Source organism: Macrobrachium rosenbergii, chromosome 30 (genome assembly GCF_040412425.1).
Source record: "Macrobrachium rosenbergii isolate ZJJX-2024 chromosome 30, ASM4041242v1, whole genome shotgun sequence".
Taxonomy (NCBI): Eukaryota; Metazoa; Arthropoda; class Malacostraca; order Decapoda; family Palaemonidae; genus Macrobrachium; species Macrobrachium rosenbergii.
Window position 1 is genome coordinate 1,544,333 of NC_089770.1, and position 18,995 is coordinate 1,563,327.

The following is an 18,995-nucleotide window of genomic DNA, read 5'->3' on the forward strand; positions in this document are numbered from 1 at the left end:
TAATTTCTTCCCAATTTCCTTTTTATCTAAGTATTTTCAACTATTCTTGAACGGCGCAATTCCTTCGCTCACTAGGAAGAAGAAGATCGGGAGAGTTTTTAGGAAAGCTATCGAGTGATTTCGAGTCAATAATATTGGAACGATGTACGCACGGATTTTGGCGTGCTATCTCGCAGCCCACCTTCATTATTCTTTATACATCGTTATAACCGGTTGTCATTATTCTTAACCACGTTCTATTCTCGCGGAATTTCAGCTCCAAAGTTTTGTCACCCCGGGCCTGATACACGCCTAACCTTCTGCAAGGTTAAACTCCAAAAAAGTTGGGGAATCGGTGCTTCATACATGACGTTGAATCAGATACTCCAGCGATCTGCAACATTAATTTTTTTTCCTTTTAAAAACTCGATTCGGGGATTCATCTGAATTCAGGTTTGTTTGGTTGTTTTAATGGGGGAAGTATATATGTATATATACAGTATATATATATATATATATATATATATATATATATATATATATATATATATATATATTTATATATATATATATATATATATATATATATATGTATGTAAATATATATATATATATATATATATATATATATAATATATATATATATATATATATATATATATATATATATATATATATATATATATATAATATATATATATATATATATATATATATATATATATATATATATATATATATCTATATATATATATATATATATATAAATGTATATATATATAAATATATATATAATATATAAATCTATATATATATATATATATATATATATATATATATATATATATATACATACATATATTGTGTCTGCATGTACAAGTAATGTAGAGGCCGACAGCACTGGCAACCTGACGCCCTTATTTGATTCAACCTCAGGCATACAATAAAAAAAAGAAGGTAAAATGAGAAGCTTGAGAACTGACCTCAGAAGGAGAATACTATAGATTCATGGAACAAGTGAGGAGGAAGAAAATTCCGAAGCTTTGCAGCAGAATGAGCTTGGAAAATGAGGGAAGAAGTGGTTTGATGGGTGTTACCTGTTCTGCTGAGAGCAGGCGGTAATCTCTGTTTAAACTCGATGGAATAGTGTCTGAAAATGTATCTGTAGAAAAACCAATTAGCCACATTTAGAGGGACATAAGGAAAGGTTAGATATCAGAAGGATTTCATTTAGTTTAATACTTTCGTGAAGAGAAAGTAAGGCTGAATCCCTTGAAACATGAGATCATTCAGGAAAAACAAAGCCCAGTAGAGAATTCCGGAGCTGTGGAGGAGGGAAAATTAAAGGCAACCCGAATGCAACTTCCATTATCTTTCTTCTGTGCTTGGGAACAACTGTGCCTCGGTCCAGTCCAGAAGTTTGCTTGGTCAGAACAGGTTTGTCAGGCAATTTTTTTGCTTGGTGGGGAGCGACCTGGTGGTTATTTACAGTTAGTCTCTCTCTCTCTCTCTCTCTCTCTCTCTCTCTCTCTCTCTCTCTCTCTCTCTCTCTCTATTCACCTATGGTCAAGATATTAGCTGAAATATTTTTCCTTTTGTGAGCGAATTCGTATTTCGTCAAGAAGAAATATTTTGCAATTTTGATGTAAAACTTTACTTGTGGCACAAATATATAACCAAAATATAATTATACTTAATATATAAGGCAATTTTAAATGCCTTGTTATACTCATAATTATGTATTGCAAGTTTGATGCCTAAGTGTTTTTCAGTACTGGTAATTTATTAAATGAAAGATTTCATTATACCACAGAATTGAAGCTGTTCAATAATACTTCCTGAGCAGTAAGAAAATAATTAGCATTTCTGAGGTCCAAAGATCTGGAACTTTCTCAGTTCTAAAGATCCGGAACTTTCCCAGTTCCAGAGATCTGGAACTATCCGGTTCCAAAGATTTGGAACTTTCAAATTTCCAAAGATCTGGAACTTTCCAAGTTCTAAGGATTTGGAACTTTTCCAGTCCTAACGATTTGGAACTTCTGAGTTCCAAAGATCTGGAACTTCTGAGTTCCAAAGATCTGGAGCTTCTGAGTTCCAAAAATCTGGACTTTCCAAGTTCCAAAGATCTGGAACTTCCCAAGTTCCAGAGATCTGGAACTTTCAAAGCTCCTACTTTTCTGTTGCGCATGCTCAGACGAGTCGCATTTTTTTCTAGCTTAATGGGTTAATTTTTGTTTGTCCACCCTCCAATCATCACACATACCAAATTGCAGCCCTCTAGCCTCAGTAGTCTTTATTTTATTTGAGGTTAAAGTTAGCCATAATCGTTCTTCTGTCAACGCTATAGGATAGGCCACCACCGGCCCGTGATCTATTTTCGGTGGCCTTGGTTATACGCAGTAGTGGCTGTACAGAAAACGTGATTGCGCCGAAGAAACTTCGGCGCATATTTCACTTGTTTTATTTGAAATATATAAAGGATGGATAAAATTGAAACGTCATTATATAATTCTAGTGTTTATTGCTTAATATGATACGTTACACAAGCCGTATGAATTACATTAAATAAAATTTGGATTTTCTAAGAATGCTGACTACATAAAGTCCTTTTTCAAGGATAAAGTCCTGACTTTACCTATTAGGCATTTTGAACTTTTTTTTTTTTTTGATCCAAAAGTTTCTCCCCTTGAAATAATCAATATGCGTGCATAATGTTAAATTCTGTGTAATAGAAAATATAGATATTTGTCTATATTTTTAAAATCAGTTGGAAAGAATTGTCTATAGCCTATTTTTAAAAGCAAAAATGAAAAAAATATATTAACTCAAATTCTTCTTACTACAAGCCAGCATGATTCATCACTCCCACAATTCACAGCTTGTGGGTTTTCCAAATAAATATGACACACATATATATAGTTATATATATGTGTGTGCGCTCGCAGTACACGCTTGTTTGTGTACGTATCGACACTCTCATCAACCAAACGAAAAATTCAGGAAACCGGCCGCCCCGCTGTTGAAGAATTCGGAAGGCGAGCCGGAAAACGCGATGGAAGCGGCCGAGGGGCTTCGACCTCCGTTACTGAAAGCGGCGCTGAAGGCGTTCCCTCCCGGGCCACCGCCAAAACCTTCACCTTCACCTTCGTCGTAGTTGCCGCTCTTATTGTTATTGTTATCGGCTGCCTGAGCCAGGGCCAAGCTCGCCGCCGCTGAAGAAGAAGAAGAAGAAGGAGCAGCAGGAGACGGCCCCAATCCCGAATTGGCGCTGGGTGGAACTACTCCTCCTCCTCCTCCTCCTCCTCCTCCTAGACCGCTGGTTCCTGAAGCCAAGGCCAAGCTAGCTGCCGAAGAAGAAGAAGAGGACTGCCCCGGTCCCGAATTGGTGCTGGGGGGAACTCCTCCTCCCCCTCCTAGATCGTAGTTGGCTCCCGAGGTCATCCCTGGACTCGATCCATACGATCCGGAACCTTCCGGCAAAGCCCTCGGAGCCACTACTGACGGTGGGACTTCTCCCGGATGAGGTCCTTTGGCTCCCTCCCGGCTCGGGCCGCCGCCCACGATGGGCGCCGGCTTGCAGGACGCCAGTTGGACGAAGGACGTCGCCATCAGCAGCAGCAGCTGTAGCAGCGTCAAAGGGCGGCTCAAGACTGACATCCTGCGGAAGGAGAGAGGATTAAAATGGCTCTGTTGTCCGTCGTAGCATTTAATGAAGGAGTCCTGTAGGATATTTGTGTTATCGTTTTTTTAATATATTTAGGTATTTATTTATTGTCCATGAAATAGATACTGACTAATAATAATAATAATAATAATAATAATAATAATAATAATAATAATAATAATAATAGCATTATTGCCAGTACCGCCTCTACAACTCCAAGTGTTTGTTAGTGTTATAACTGTTGTGGTTGTGATGATGTTAAGCTTAACAGGTTGTTATGGTTACTGAAATTGCATGTGTCTGCGCATGCGTGCTTTTGGCTAGCTGGGAGAGAGAGAGAGAGAGAGAGAGAGAGAGAGAGATCGCCCTCCATTCAAAAATGCAACTTTGTCAACAGTCTTAATGTCATTTCCTTTTGACAAATGAATTACTAAACCATTCCACTACCAGCTCTGGAATTCCCTCCCTTCTTCCGTTCTCCCTGATTCTTTCGGATTCATTCTCCCTTAGTTCTCGTTTCTATCTCGGGTCTGGGCTAGTTACGGGCGGGCCTGTGGGCGTCATATTGGGCATTAGGCATTTCGATTTACAGGAAGTGTTCAGCCTGTCTGTCAAGCAGGGTGATAGGGTATGAGATTAGAAAACAGAGGGAGGAAGGAAGTTCCGGAGCTGTTTTGGAACACTCTGTTTAGAGCTATATCTGAACTGGATGTTTCCTTAAACGTCATGACTTGTAAAGGTCTTCAACCTTCTCTCTCTCTCTCTCTCTCTCTCTCTCTCTCTGTGTGTGTGTGTGTGTGTGTGTAAGTGTCTCTTGATATTCAGTATTTTAACATAGTACTGAATTGATTAAATGATTTCAATAATTACCAAAACGTCCTCAGAGGTAGCAAACACCTATCTCTCTCTCTCTCTCTCACGTTTGCAATATTTTTAACACTGAAACTTTCGTACCGAATTATTTCAACAGTTACGAAATTGCCCTAAGAGGTAACAAACAACCGCTCTCTCTCTCTCTCTCTCTCTCTCTCTCTCTCTCTCTCTCTCTCTCTCTCGTGGAAAGGAATTTCAAACAATGAAACTCGTTTCGACTTAAAGTTTTACAGTCATTAACACTATTTTGTTCACTGAAATTTTCGTAGGGTGGGGGGAGTTACTGTTTACACTTCGCTTATCCCGGCGAACTGTGTGCACACCGCTTTCTGCCTATTAATGTTCTATCCGTTACATTCGGTTTAAATTTTATTTGATGTCCAACTTCTTTAACGGGCCTCGCGAGACTCCCGAAATGGCAATAAAGGACACTGACTGACCCAAGACTGTGTCATCGATTTGGACTTCAGTTCGTGTTGCTCATTCGAGTTTTACTAAGAAAATCTGTTTCTGGTTTCAGTATTTTCATTAATAACTCTGCAATGAACAGCCATTTTGAAGGATGGATCCAACCCTGACGCAGCAGTGAAGCCTAGATTTATCTAAGACAGATAATTAGAGTAATATGTAACTTTGAAAATGTAGCAGCTTCTCTTTGATGTATTGTCACGCAAAGAAGCATTCGAGAATGTACTTCAATTGTGCTCAAGGAAGCATTAGTGAGTGTACTCCGATTGTGCTCAAAGAACCGTTCGTGAGTGTACTTCGATTGTGCTAAAGAACCGATTGTACTTCGGGTAGGTAAAGAAGCGTTCGGGATTGTGTCAAAGAACCGTTCGTGATTGCGCCCAAAGAAGCGTTCGGGAGCGTTCGATTGTGTCAAAGAACTTCGATTGATTATGCTTAAAGAAGCGTTCGTGAGTGTACTTCGATTGCACGCAAAGAAGCATAGCGAGTGTACTTCGATTGTGCTCAAAGAAGCGTTCGTGAGCACTTCGATTATACGCAAAGCAGCATTAGCGACCGTACATCGAAGCTAGTATGAGCAATGACAACAAACCTATGGCAAAAGCAATCTTTCCCGAGGTAACCTTACCCTTGTTTCTCTCCCCGCGCACTTCCTCCACTCGACCAGGCCACAGGAGGCGTCCAGACTGCGTCTCTCTCAGGCAAACACCTGGAGATAAACTCCTCCTTAAGCATCGACAGAGAGAGAGAGAGAAGGAGAGAGAGATCACAAGTTGACCTCAAAGACGAAACACCTCCCAGATCGTGATTTCGGGGGGGTGGGCGGCCTTTTCAGTGTGTCCCGGATACGAAAAACGCCCACTGGAAGAGGACCTCAGGTCATAAGTCACTGACTGACGTCAGCGAGAAAGTCCGCCTTTTAACTTTTGGTCTGTTTCGAAGTGGGATACGTGAATCCTTTTTCAAACCAGTTTCTGGGGTTTCGTAAGAGCGCGAACCGTTGAATATTTATAGTCTATTTACTGCCGTGATGTCATCCAAAAGGTTATTCTTGGAGAAATAATGTGAATTAAATTGTTTGACCGTGTTTTATTAGCCATGATTTGGGTGTTTAGATTTTGGGCAATTATTTCCAGTCACACGATAAGTTTGTTCTCTTTGCTTAGTTGCAAGAAATAAAATGATACAGTTTTAAGTCTATGTGTCAGAAGGAATTCGAACAGGTTCTTGAAAGATCTCATTTTGTATATTATTATTATTATTATTATTATTATTATTATTATTATTATTATTATTATTATTATTCCAAACACCTTCTTTTCCCAAAAGCATAACGAACCCGTAAGTGGCCACAGAAAAAAACATCAGTCACTTTTCCTAAAGTAGCTGACATTATCAAAGTGGTGATTACAGTTACAACTTCATGAAATAAAGGGGTAGAATCGTACATCCGGCAGCTCTCAGCGTTCTTCTTCTTCTTCTTCCATGAGTTGCGAAAGTTTGGAAAACTGGGGAATTCAAAAGAGGTAATGGCTCTGTTTTCTACGAATGACATCCTGGCAAGAAATGATTATTCTTTTTTTTTGCAATGGGAGCATATGCACGCTTGAGCGCGCGCGTACAAACACACATACACACACACATATATATATACACGTATATATACACACATATATATTTATGTGTGCATATATAGATGTCTAAATTGAAAATATATTTTTGACCTATGAAACAGAGTAAGTGCATTTTTACTCCACTAATCTATGTTAGGATAATTTAAAACCTAAGTAAAAAAATTTACTTATACTTATATTTACTTATCAAATGAAGACGTACTTGAATCTGTCTCAAAGAAGAAATGGACAACTTGATTCAAAGGCTTTGCAACACTTCGTCATACTGACTAGCAGCACTTGTTAAGGGCACTTGTTAGAAGCACTTGTTTGATAGTAATCCTGCACTTTAACTCTTGGTGGATACCTGCTATTATTTTAAACAGTTACTATAAAGTCAGGCTACAGCAAAATAGATGTACAAGTTAATGATTGATATTTTTTTTCAATTTTCTGAAGGAGGATAAGATAATTAAATTGTACCATAAGAGCAGGTTTATTTTTCTTGATCATTTATAATTATTATCAGTCATTTTTATCTGTCAAAATAGTAATTAGGTAAGTGATTAACTAAGTAATTGCTTCATTTACCTGTTTTCTACGCATGGAGAAATAATAAGAAATATTATTGACCATCGGGTTCAATTGGTTTTATTAAGTTTAATAAAGATTACTACATTTGAGATTTTTTAGGTATGCAAATTAGAGCAGGAAAGGCTTCATCAGTCAGTCAATCAATTGATCAAGAGAGAGAGAGAGAGAGAGAGAGAGAGAGAGAGAGAGAGAGAGAGAAGGGAAATGAGAGTACAAATGAGATGAGAGTAGGAACAAGTACATGAAACTAAAGAAAGAGTAAGTGGACAGACCCATTTATTCCATATTTGGCACTTGAGGACCTCTTCCAGCTTCCTTCCTTCTGGAATCTATTGTAGACAACATCAGAGCTTATCCAGCATAAGCAGACCTTCTGCAGCAGTAGTACTTGCCCTGGAAAGTGCTATGGCACCAGTACGGGCATCCAGCGAAGCCGCTTCCAGGATTGTAAGTCAAGAAGGGGAATCCTGGAATGATGTTTGGGTAGAAAGCTGGATTGTAGGAGACGCCTCCTACTCCTGCGAGTCCATTTCCAGCGAGACCAGTTCCAGCAAGTCCACTGGAAAGGCCTCCAAGGTTTCCAGTTCCAGCGTTGACGCCTCCCAGAAGGCTAGTGCCTAGGTGGCCAGCTCCAAGATAGCTAGTACCTAGGTGGCCAGCTCCCAGATGGCTCGTGCTTAATTGGCCAGCTCCCAGATGGCTGGTACTTAGGTGGCCAGTTCCCAGATGGCTAGTGCTTAGTTGGCCAGCTCCCAGATGGCTAGTACCTAAGTGTCCAGCTCCCAGATGGCTAGTACCCAAGTGGCCAGCTCCCAGATGGCTAGTACCTAAGTGTCCAGCTCCCAGATGGCTAGTACCCAAGTGGCCAGCTCCAAGATGGCTGGTACCAAGGTGGCCAGCTCCAAGATGGCTAGTACCCAGGTGTCCAGCTCCTAAATGGCTAGTGCTTAGTTGACCAGCTCCAAGATGGCTGGTACCCAGGTGACCAGCTCCAAGATGGCTAGTACCTAGGTGACCAGCTCCAAGATAGCTAGAGCCTAGATTACCAGCACCTACATGGCCAGCTCCCAGATGGCTAGTTCCAAGGTGGCCAGCTCCAACGCCTCCAAAGTGGCTAAGGCTTCCAGGTCCTCCTGGGATTCCTGGAAGCCCTCCAGTGCCCCCAAGCAGACCTCCAGCAAGGGCATGAGCCAAAGAGCAAAGGACTACTGAGGCGAGAAGAGGTGATGGTCCAGCCATTCTGGAAGTGAAATAAAAAAAAAGTAGAGTTGTTAACAATATTTGAGTTTTGTAATTCTGGGAAAAGAATTCAGGTAACATATTTCATTATCTTTTAATGGAAATTGCTGGACTTCAATCGTATCATCCTGGGAAAAAATACAGAAATTTTGATCAATTTCTTTTTCATTTTTGGAAAATAAACTTGTTATTATTAATCTGGCTTTGGTTAACCCAATCTAGAAAACGGGAAAGTTTCAGAAAATTGTAGAAGTTTCTTTACTCTTATAAAGGAATACACTTATTAGCATTTTCAATGATGATTTCATTCGCAATTCAGTCTCTTATATCTAAATCTTTATGTTTTCCAGTATTTTATCTACTTTTTTTTCCGCAGTTAGCATTCCTATAGTTTCACTAAAGTAAAGTGAAACTGAGTTTTAAACTAAAAGTAATATCAGTTAGTGTCATTAGTTCCTTTTAGTTTTCTGAAAAGAAAACTATTGTGCCGGCTAAGTCTGTCCGTCCGCACCTTTTTCTGCCAGCACTTTTTCTGTCCGTCCTCAGATCTTAAAAACTACTGAGGCTAGATGGCTACAAATTGTTATGTTGATCATCCACCCTCCAATCATCAAACATACCAAATTGCATCCTTCTATTCTCATTAATTTTTATTTGATTTACGGTTAAAGTTAGCCATAATCGTGCTTCTGGCAACGATAATGGCCAGGCCACCAGAGGGACATGGTTAAAGTTTCATGGGCCACGGCTCATACAGCATTATACCGAGACCACCGAAAGATAGATCAATTCTCGGTGGCCTACGCTGCAGCGGCAGTACAGAAAATGTCAATAAACAAGTTGCTGTCAACAGTCTATTTTAACTTTACCTGTCAAGATCGCTAATGAACTCTCAACTGAGGAATCACTGGACATTTTAATCTTATATACAAAAGTCTGAGAGTGTCACAATCTAATTTCGCCCTCGTCGAATTAAGCAAAGAAAGAACGCCTCGGAACAGTTCATTAACTCGTAAAAAAAAAAAAATATCAACCACTTTTAAAATGATAGACAGTTTCTTAATTGCGTTATGCAAGGCAATTTATTTGTAAATGAACGAGATATTCAGAATCTTTTTTTTTTTGCTCTCTGCTAAATAGAAGCGTCATGTTTCGAATTTATGTCGGCGTCAGTGGCCTTGGTAGTTGTGACGCCAGATGATTTACAACCAATCAATAAGCCTTCATTATCGCAAATGGTATTCTCATATCGCTGGCGAGGCGTTTCATTCATTATTCTCGCTTCTCGAGTGTTTACTGTATAATGTATCTATTGTATAATGTGATTGTTGTATAATGTACTACGCATGTCATGTATATTCACTGATGAATGCTTATGTTAACAAATATACGCGCATGCGCTCTCGACTACTCTCGAAATCACAAGCCAGCTTTCTGTGAATCATGTAAGGATAAACAATTCAGTTATTCCAAAGCTTTATGAAGGGTTTTTTCCCTTTTTGTTCATGTTGAAAAATTAATCTGCAATTAGATTTAAAAGTCTCCTGACACTTATTTCAATTTGTTTTATCTTAATATGGACCTAGAAAATTATGGAGGGCCTCAACTTGCCAGCAGACCCAAGTTAAAAACCGTCTATTAGATAGTATTTAGTTTTCTGAAAAGAAAACTATTCAGATCTCTAAAACTACCGAGGCTAGAGGGCTGCAAATTGGTATGTTGATCATCCACCCTCTAATCATCAAACATACCAAATTGCAGCCCTCTAGCCTTAGTAGTTTTTATTTTATCTAAGGTTAAAGTTAGCTATAATCGTACTACTGGCAACGCTACAACAGGCCACCACGGTCGGCTGAGAAATTCATGGGCCGCGGCTCATACAGCATTATACCGAGTCACCCAAAGATAGATCTGTTTTCGGTGGCCTTGATTATGCGCTGTACAGAAAACTCTATTGCGCCGAAGAAACTTGGGCGCATTGAATACTTGTTTACAATTGTGAACTGCATAGATACCAAAAACAATTTGCTTTCAGTTTAATTGTTTCAAGGAATATTTTCGTAGAACTCGCTTCATTAGTTATCACAAGATCTTGTTAACAGACATTTAAAATAGGAGAGATCATTTTCTTAGGAGTTTTAATGAACATCTGTCATAAGGTTCTATATAATTGACATCTATAAAACCCTAAAGTCTAAACGATCACGGGGGAAGGGTTTAAATCCCCCAACATCGCCAAAATCTCCAAGTTACATAATGTAATGACATTAACTGATTTTCACTTGCAAAACCTTTCAGTCAGACGAAGCGATGACTTGCTCGTTTCATTTTAAATAGTTCAGTAATCAAAAGTTAAGATGAAATTAGCATTAATGAGAGTCCTGATGACGACCTTGATTGACACAGTGACTTTAGAGTTTTTGATGAATCGGATGAGTTGAATTTGGATATGACGCCTCCTTGTCTTATTGGGGGACTGCTGGTAGTGTTTGTGTATATAATGAGGAATCTTCGAATCTCTCGTTAGTTAGGAGTTCGTCTGCGAGATGTACAGGTAATATAAAAGTTCTTTCAGCAACGTTCGGATATATATATATATATATATATATATATATATATATATATATATATATATATATATATATATATATATATATATATATACATCATGTAGTTAATTAGATATCATTTTAATGTCAATTCTTTTTTTATTCAACTGTGCTGTATCACAAGACATCAAACCCAAAGCAAGAAAAAGTTTCCCTGATTTGTAATAAATGTGCTGGCATTGTTTCTTTGCCATTAATACGAGGGAAATAGAAAACAAAAAATGTAAATTATGATATCCAGCTAGATAATAATATTCCTTTGTAACAAAATTTCAAGTTACAGAATTCTGTAATCTGTTGGGATATCTAAACAATTCCTCAATAAGTAAATATTCTGATATTTTTCATTAATTTTTTCCAAATCACATGAGTATAAATTAGATAAATGAATAATGATTCATTCTCACAAAACTGCAGGTCATAAGGTTCTTAATGGAATCAGATGGGATATTTAAATGATTCCATAAAATATAAATTATTCACTGATAAAATGAATGGATGATTTTCTTCCTCTGTTGTTTTCTAGAATGGCAAGACATTCACCTCTTCCCCTGGCAGTAGCAGTCTGCTCTGTGGCCTCTGCTCTTGCAGGAGGTCTTCTTGGTGGGGTTTCAGGAGTGTCAGGTGGGCTTGGAAGCCTTGGACATCTTGGAGGCGTTGGTGTTGGAGGTGGGAACCTTGGAAATGCTGTTGGAAGGGGCTATCTAGGAGCTGGACAACTTGGAGGCATTGGTGCTGGAGGTGGACATCTAGGAAATGCCCTAGGGGTTGGACATCTTGGAGCTGGACATCTTGGAGGCGTTGGTGTTGGAGGTGGTAGCCTTGGAAATGTTGTTGGAGGTGGTTATCTAGGAGCTGGACAACTTGGAGCTGGAGCTGGTAACCTAGGGAATGTTGCTGGAGCTGGTCATCTTGGAGGCCTTGGTGTTGGAGCTGGTAACCTAGGGAATGTTGCTGGAGCTGGTCATCTTGGAGGCGTTGGTGTTGGAGCTGGTAGCCTTGGAAATGTTGTTGGAGGTGATTATCTAGGAGCTGGACATCTTGGAGGCATTGGTGCTGGAGCTGGTAACCTTGGAAATGTTGGAGGTGGTTATCTAGGAACTGGACAACTTGGAGGCATTGGTGCTGGAGCTGGCCATCTAGGGAGTGCGCTTGGAGCTGGCAAGCTTGGAGGCATCACTGCTGGAAGTGGACTCCATGGAGGCACCTCAGGTGGGCTTGCAGGAAATAGCCTTCAGGGTGGTGTCTCCTACAATCCAGCTTTCTACCCAAATATCATTCCAGGATTCCCATTCTTGACTTACAATCCTGGAAGCGGATTTGCCGGATGTCCTTACTGGTGCCGAAGCACAATCCAGGGGAACTATTATTGCTGCAGGAAGACTCCCTACGCTGGATAGTACCATAAATATTACAGAGACAGTTATTTCTCAATAAAAGCAGTTTCAGCAGAACCACATGATCATGTGATACTTTCATTATCCAAGATTTTAATCTTCTGGACAGAGATTATTATTATTATTATTATTATTATTATTATTATTATTATTATTATTATTATTATTATTATTATTCAGAAGATGAACCCTATTTATATGGAACAAGCCCACCACAGGGGCCATTGACCTGAAACTCAAGCTTCCAAAGAATATGGTGTTCATTCGAATGGATTCTGGCCTTGACTCTGTTGAAGCAAGGTCATGGGATTGCTGGATCTTATCCCACAGGTCAGTTCTAGGAGACTTGCAACGAACTTGGGGGGTCTAGGTTGAGATGGACTGGGCTCAAATGAAGCCCCAAGATTAAGTATACCCCAAGAAACCTTGAATGTGAATGAGGTTTCATTTTAATTTTAATAAACATTTAAATCTAATGATCCTGAAGTCTAGCAAATGGATGTTGAAATTGTCACGATTTAACATCCATTAGTCAGTAATTAATTTGCATAATTCGATTTGGTTGTTTTTTCATTCCCAAGTTGATCGAAACCTTCCAGCTTCTTTAGAGGAATACCTTGAGGAGTTTTGAGAAGATTTCTAGTAAAAGGAATACATAAAAACTTTAAAAACTTTATTGTGAGACTAAATCCTCATCAAACAACAACAGATATTCAAAAGAAAGTATTAGAAATGGCGTTCAAGTTAGAGGAACATTGCTTAGTATTGTTTAATGCTGTTGGTCAAGACTAAGAAGAAGTTTGGTTCTAGGAATCCTTTTGCCTTATCCAGCATAGGTGGACCTTGTGCAGCAGTAGTAGTTCTTCTGGTAAGAGCTGCGGCACCAGTATTTGCAGCCACCGAATCCTTGGCCTGGATGGGATTGGTGGAATGGGAATCCTGGAACGAGGTCTGGGAAGTGGGCTGGGTTGAAGGAGCCTCCTCCAACGCCCAAAGCTCCACCTCCGAGGCCACCACCAACTCCTCCAAGACCAAGACCTCCAACACCTCCAACACCTCCCAAGCCAGCTCCTACACCAGCGCCTCCATGAAGCTTTCCTGGAAGAGCCGTTGCAAAGGCACAAACGACAAGTGCCACGAGAAGGGTTGATTGTCCAATCATTCTGGAATGGAGAGATTTAGTTGAAATTAGCCTAATTTGTATCCATGATTATGTTAGTAATATATGACATATATATATATATATATATATATATATATATATATATATATATATATATATATATATATGTGTGTGTGTGTGTGTGTGTGTGTGTGTATATGTGTGTGTAGACAAAAAATATTGGCATTTACCTGTAAAATAGAACTGCTCAGGTTTTGTCAAATTAAATTGGGAAATATTTTTTAACCTTCATCTCATGAAACGTTGCAACATTTATTTGAATCAAGTTACTTCACTCCTTTACGGTTTGAAGTCATTGACGAATATCTCTCGGGTTATACCAGACGTATTAAAATAATTGTTACTAATTGCCATGAAATTTAATTTTGGGAAATTTATGCTCTCAAGCCTAAGGCAGTGAAAACAGAGGATTAGAGTGGTTGGACAGCAAGATAAAGAGATCCATAAAATAGAGATGAAGTACAAGAATCTAAAGGTGGAACTGAAAGACAACCTCACTGTTTCACTAAGAAGTAATTCTTAGAGAGGTTGGACAGTAAGATGGAAGAAAGAAGTAGAAATACAAGCAAAGTAAAAGGCTAAAGAGTGGTTGCATCTAGGGGCAGAAGGGACCCTGCCAATACCCTTTGGCAATGACAACAGTGCACCACGTGAGGTGCACTGGCAACACCACCCTTCTAAGGGGACTTTGATTGTTAAGCCTCATCAGACTTGTTGGTATTACCTGATCGTTTGCTCGTCAACTGCTGACTGACGACATCCCACGATCTCTTTCCCCTTTTATACAAACGTTGGTCTCTGAATAGCAAGAACCAACGTTTCCACTTGTTTGAACTTTTCTTTTGAATAAATACCATCGTTTGAATGTACGTTCGTGAAATTCATCAGTCGATGAAGACTTGGCATTGCTTTATTCGATACATCATAGCAATTTTATATAGAAATGCGTTACTGTTCGTGAAACTTTCAAAGATATGTGGTATATTCCGTACAAAAAAATATTAACCGGCAACTGTCGCTGTCTGCTTCTTCTTCTTCTTAACGTCGTTACGAAAGCTGGAACTTTTCCTATAGCCAGAAATCTAACTTATAAAAACCGGTTTCAACTCTTTCGGAATTCATAACGGAATGAAAGATTGCTTTGCTGGCAACAAGAGGAATGGGATTTCATGTGATTTTTATTTCCATCCTTATGTTAATGAGTTCGTGGAAGCAGGTTTAACATTATGGAGTAATAAAAAACAATGGAGTTTTCATGGAGAAGAATTGTTATATTATAGTGCTCGATAAATGCTCATTTATATATATATATATATATATATATATATATATATATATATATATATATATATATATATATATATATATAATGAGAAAGTAGGAGTTGCTGAGGATGAGTAAAATGGATGAATTCATGAGTTGTGAAGAGTTGCGGCGAAGTGGAAATATGTTAGCTTAGGGGAAAAAAAAAGACCCAGAACGAATGGGAGATAACGTCCTCCACCAATCTCTCCACATGACACCACCACAAAACACTGATTTATCTTTTCACACACGCAAACTTAAAAATAATATTGTTACCACTTCTTCATCTTATCCTTATATTTATCACTTTCAGCTTAACAGTCTCAATATTTCGTAAAAACACTCATCCAACATCCATACTTCCATTCCATAAAGGAGAGTTGGCTCAACGATCCCATCATGCATTCTAGGTTTTGTGTCGATTCCTCCGTCAATCGTGCTAGCATTCATTGTTTCATCTACTCTCATGACCTTCTTTGTTAATATTCTCTTTCAACTTGATTCCTTTAGAACTTAGGTTGTGATATTTACCAGTTTCTGTAGCTTCTCCTCAATATCCCAAAGTAACCCTTTTATCACCTGCAAACGTCAGTCACTCCACTCTCCACCCAGAATCCTTTTATTATCCCTCATTCTCCCATACACATTCTTCTTCCATAGCCTTACTCCCCTTAATCACTCCAGTTAAACGAATATTAAGAAGCCATGAAGACTGATTGCTCCCAATACACCCCCGTCTGCAGCCTCTTTTCACATCAAACCAGTCACTCTAAATATTCTCACACAGGCATTGCTTTAAGCATAGAAATTTCTGATTTCTCCTTGCAAATTAGGTTCCTCATCACATATGCTCAAACTCTTTACATCGCATTGCTGTTAGTTCTAACTTTTGCTGTCCCTAGGCCATGTATGCCACATGCAGATATTTTAATCTATTTTCATACTTATTGCATAGCTTGTTGCCTATAAAAATAATGCCTTGAGAACCAGTTTACAAAAGATAACATTATAATTTGACTAGGATGCTGATAAGACTATAGATATTCTTTTTGTGAAAAATTCTCGTAGTCTAGTTTTAGCTAGCCTCTAACTTATGTAAGTGACAGGGAAAAGACCAATATTTAACTCCCATTCGCCAGCTATGAACACTTTACAGGTCCAGTGAGTAATTTTACATGAATCTGTAAATAATTATTCACTGCGCTTGCAGACCTCAAGCTGTAGAACCTACATTACAGTGGGCTTTGAAAGTGCGTTCTAACGGCAGAATTAATAGTGGGCCACGAACAATCTGTTGAATTCATCTGGTATATTGTTAGTTCTATATATCTGAAATGAAATGGAATTAAGTGAAGCTCTTGAAGTTGCTGATAGGTAGAACAAGGTATCTGGGAGTAATAACTCTTTCTCCAGAACTGGAAATAAATATACTAACAGGGTAAATAATCAGTTTCCAAGTTATTGCTTGAAATAATCTCCTGATGGGTTTGGTTTACTTGTAAAATAGGGAAACTGTGTCTTGAAATATTGAGGTTTTGGTTCCTTGTATTGCCCAGTAAATCAAACAAAGCCTAGTTTCGTAATTTATTGTTCTTGGATTAGATTATAGACTTTAGGCCAATGGCCAAGCACTGGGACCTATGAGGTCATTCAGCCCTGAAAGGAAAATTGACAGTAAGAAGGTTTGAAAGGTGTGACTGGAGGAAAACCTCAATGCAGTTGCACTGTGAAACTATTGTTAGAGAAGATGGTAAATCAGGTGGAAGAAAAGGAATATGAACGGAGGTGCAGAAAAAGGAATGAAAGAGGCTACAGCAGCTAGGGGCCGAAAGGACGCTGCAAAGATCCTTAAGTAATGCCTATGGTGCACCACGCAAGGTGCACTGACGGCACTAACCCCCTATAGGGAATTTATTGTTCTTAAATAGCATTGTGTCTTCTCTCACGTTGCATTGTAAGCTTAGCTGGATTTAATGATAAAATAAGTCAATATGCCTCAAGTGTCAGATATAGGAGGTTTCTGCCAGAGGTTTTTAGGTCTTATATATCATCAAAAAATGTTCAATAGTTAATATGGGTTATAGGATGTGATGCCTATTTCATACCAGTCTTTTTGTACACCTTCATTTGTTACTTTTTCCTATTCAGTTTTCTGTAAAAGAAAACTATTGTGCCGGCTTTGCCTGTCCGTCTGCACTTTTTTCTGTCCGCCCTCAGATCTTAAAAACTACTGAGGCTAGAGGGCGGCAAAATGGTATGTTGATCATCCACCCTCCAGTCATCAAACATACCAAACTGCAGCCCTCTAGCCTCAGTAGATTCTGTTTTATTTACGGTTAAAGTTAGCCATAATCATGCTTCTGTCAACGATATAGGATAGACCACTACCGTGCCGTGGTTCAAGTTTCATGGACTGCGGCTCATACAGCATTATACCGAGACCACCGAAAGATAGATCTATTTTCTGTGGCCTTGATTATACACTGCAGCGGCTGTACAGGAAACTTGTTTACTTTATCAAGGATCTCTCGATATTTTGTTTGTCAGTTATTTTCATGACAAATTATTTTGCTCTCTAGAAATAATTCTCTCCAGGGATCTTTGGAAGACGTAAATTGAAAGGCAAAATAAAATTTTAAAGCATTTTATTGTAAAATCAAATGTAAAAAACAACAAAAAAAGCCAGAATAAAAGATGAGAAATAGTTGCTGAGTAAAAGGAATGTTACTGAAAACATTCAATACATGAGGATTTGTTCCAATAATCATTCGTCTTAACCAGCATAGGTGGACCTTGTGCAGCAGTAGTAGTTCTTCTGGTAAGAGCTACGGCACCAGTATTTGCAGCCACCGAACCCTTGGCCTGGGTGGGACTGGTGGAATGGGAATCCTGGAACGAGGTCTGGGAAGTGGGCTGGGTTGAAGGAGCCTCCTCCAACACCCAAAACTCCACCTCCGAGGCCACCACCAACTCCTCCAAGACCAACACCAACTCCTCCAAGACCAAGACCTCCAAGACCTCCAAGACCTCCCAAGCCAGCTCCTACTCCAGCGCCTCCATGAAGCTTTCCTGGAAGAGCCGTTGCAAAGGCACAAACGACAAGTGCCACGAGAAGGGTTGATTGTCCAATCATTCTGGAATGGAGATTTAGCTGAAATTAGCCTGATTTGTATTCATGATTATGTTGACACTAGTTATATATATATATATATATATATATATATATATATATATATATATATATATATATATATATATATATATAAAGACAAAGAATATTTGCATTTACCTGTAAAATAGAACTGCTCAGGTTTTTTCAAATTAAATAGGAAATATTGTATTAACCTTCATCTCATGAAACAACATTTATTTAAATCAAGTTACTTCACTCCTTTACGGTTTGAAGTCACTGACGAATATGTCTCAGGTTATTTCAGACGTATGAAAATAATCATTACTAATTGCCAATTGCCATGAAATTTAATTTTGGGAAATTTATACTCTCAAGCCTAAGGCAGTAAAAACAGAGAGTTGGAGTGGTTGGACAGCAAGATAAAGAGACCCATAAAATAGAGATGAAGTACAAGAATCTAAAGGTGGAACTGAAAGACAACCTCACAGTTTGACTAAGAAGTAATTCTTAGAGAGGTTGGACAGTAAGATGGAAGAAAGAAGTAGAAATACAAGCAAAGTAAAAGGCTAAAGAGTGGTTGCATCTAGGGGCAGCAGGGACCCTGCAAATACCCTTTGGCAATGACAACAGTGCACCACGTAAGGTGCACTGGCAACACCACCCTTCTAAGGGGACTTTGATTGTTAAGCCTCATCAGACTTGTTGGTATTACCTGATCGTTTGCTCGTCAACTGCTGACTGACGACATCCCACGATCTCTTTCCCCTTTTATACAAACGTTGGTCTCTGACTAGCAAGAACCAACGTTTCCACTTCTTTGAACTTTTCTTTTGAGTAAATACCACCGTTTGAATGTACGTTCGTGAAATTCATCAGTCGATGAAGACTTGGCATTACTTTATTCGATATATCATAGCAATTTTATAAAGAAATGCGTT

The 18,995-nt window shown here is 38.9% G+C and overlaps 3 protein-coding genes and 1 long non-coding RNA gene across 4 annotated transcripts; 1 reads left to right on the forward strand and 3 right to left on the reverse strand.

The window, feature by feature from the left end:
• Window positions 1–2,486: 2,486 nt before the first annotated feature.
• On the reverse strand, window positions 2,487–5,769 carry LOC136854756 (loricrin-like). The gene is made up of 2 exons (XM_067131341.1): window positions 5,613–5,769; window positions 2,487–3,637 (listed from the first exon to the last, which is right to left on the reverse strand). The coding sequence occupies exons 1-2, from the start codon at window positions 5,717–5,719 to the stop codon at window positions 2,959–2,961; spliced, it is 786 nt and encodes a 261-aa protein (XP_066987442.1). The 5' UTR covers window positions 5,720–5,769; the 3' UTR covers window positions 2,487–2,958.
• Window positions 5,770–7,542: 1,773 nt separating this feature from the next.
• On the reverse strand, window positions 7,543–8,430 carry LOC136854713 (uncharacterized PPE family protein PPE21-like). The gene has a single exon (XM_067131299.1). It carries the CDS (start codon window positions 8,428–8,430, stop codon window positions 7,543–7,545), a length of 888 nt encoding a protein of 295 aa, XP_066987400.1.
• A 3,136-nt stretch (window positions 8,431–11,566) lies between these two features.
• LOC136854714 (uncharacterized) lies at window positions 11,567–12,439 on the forward strand. Its single transcript, XM_067131300.1, has one exon. The coding sequence runs from the start codon at window positions 11,567–11,569 to the stop codon at window positions 12,437–12,439; it is 873 nt and encodes a 290-aa protein (XP_066987401.1).
• Window positions 12,440–13,094: 655 nt separating this feature from the next.
• LOC136854907 (uncharacterized) lies at window positions 13,095–14,410 on the reverse strand. Its single transcript, XR_010857829.1, has 2 exons — window positions 14,344–14,410; window positions 13,095–13,599 (listed from the first exon to the last, which is right to left on the reverse strand). It is a non-coding gene; the product is annotated as an uncharacterized lncRNA (long non-coding RNA).
• Between the last annotated feature and the right edge of the window lie 4,585 nt (window positions 14,411–18,995).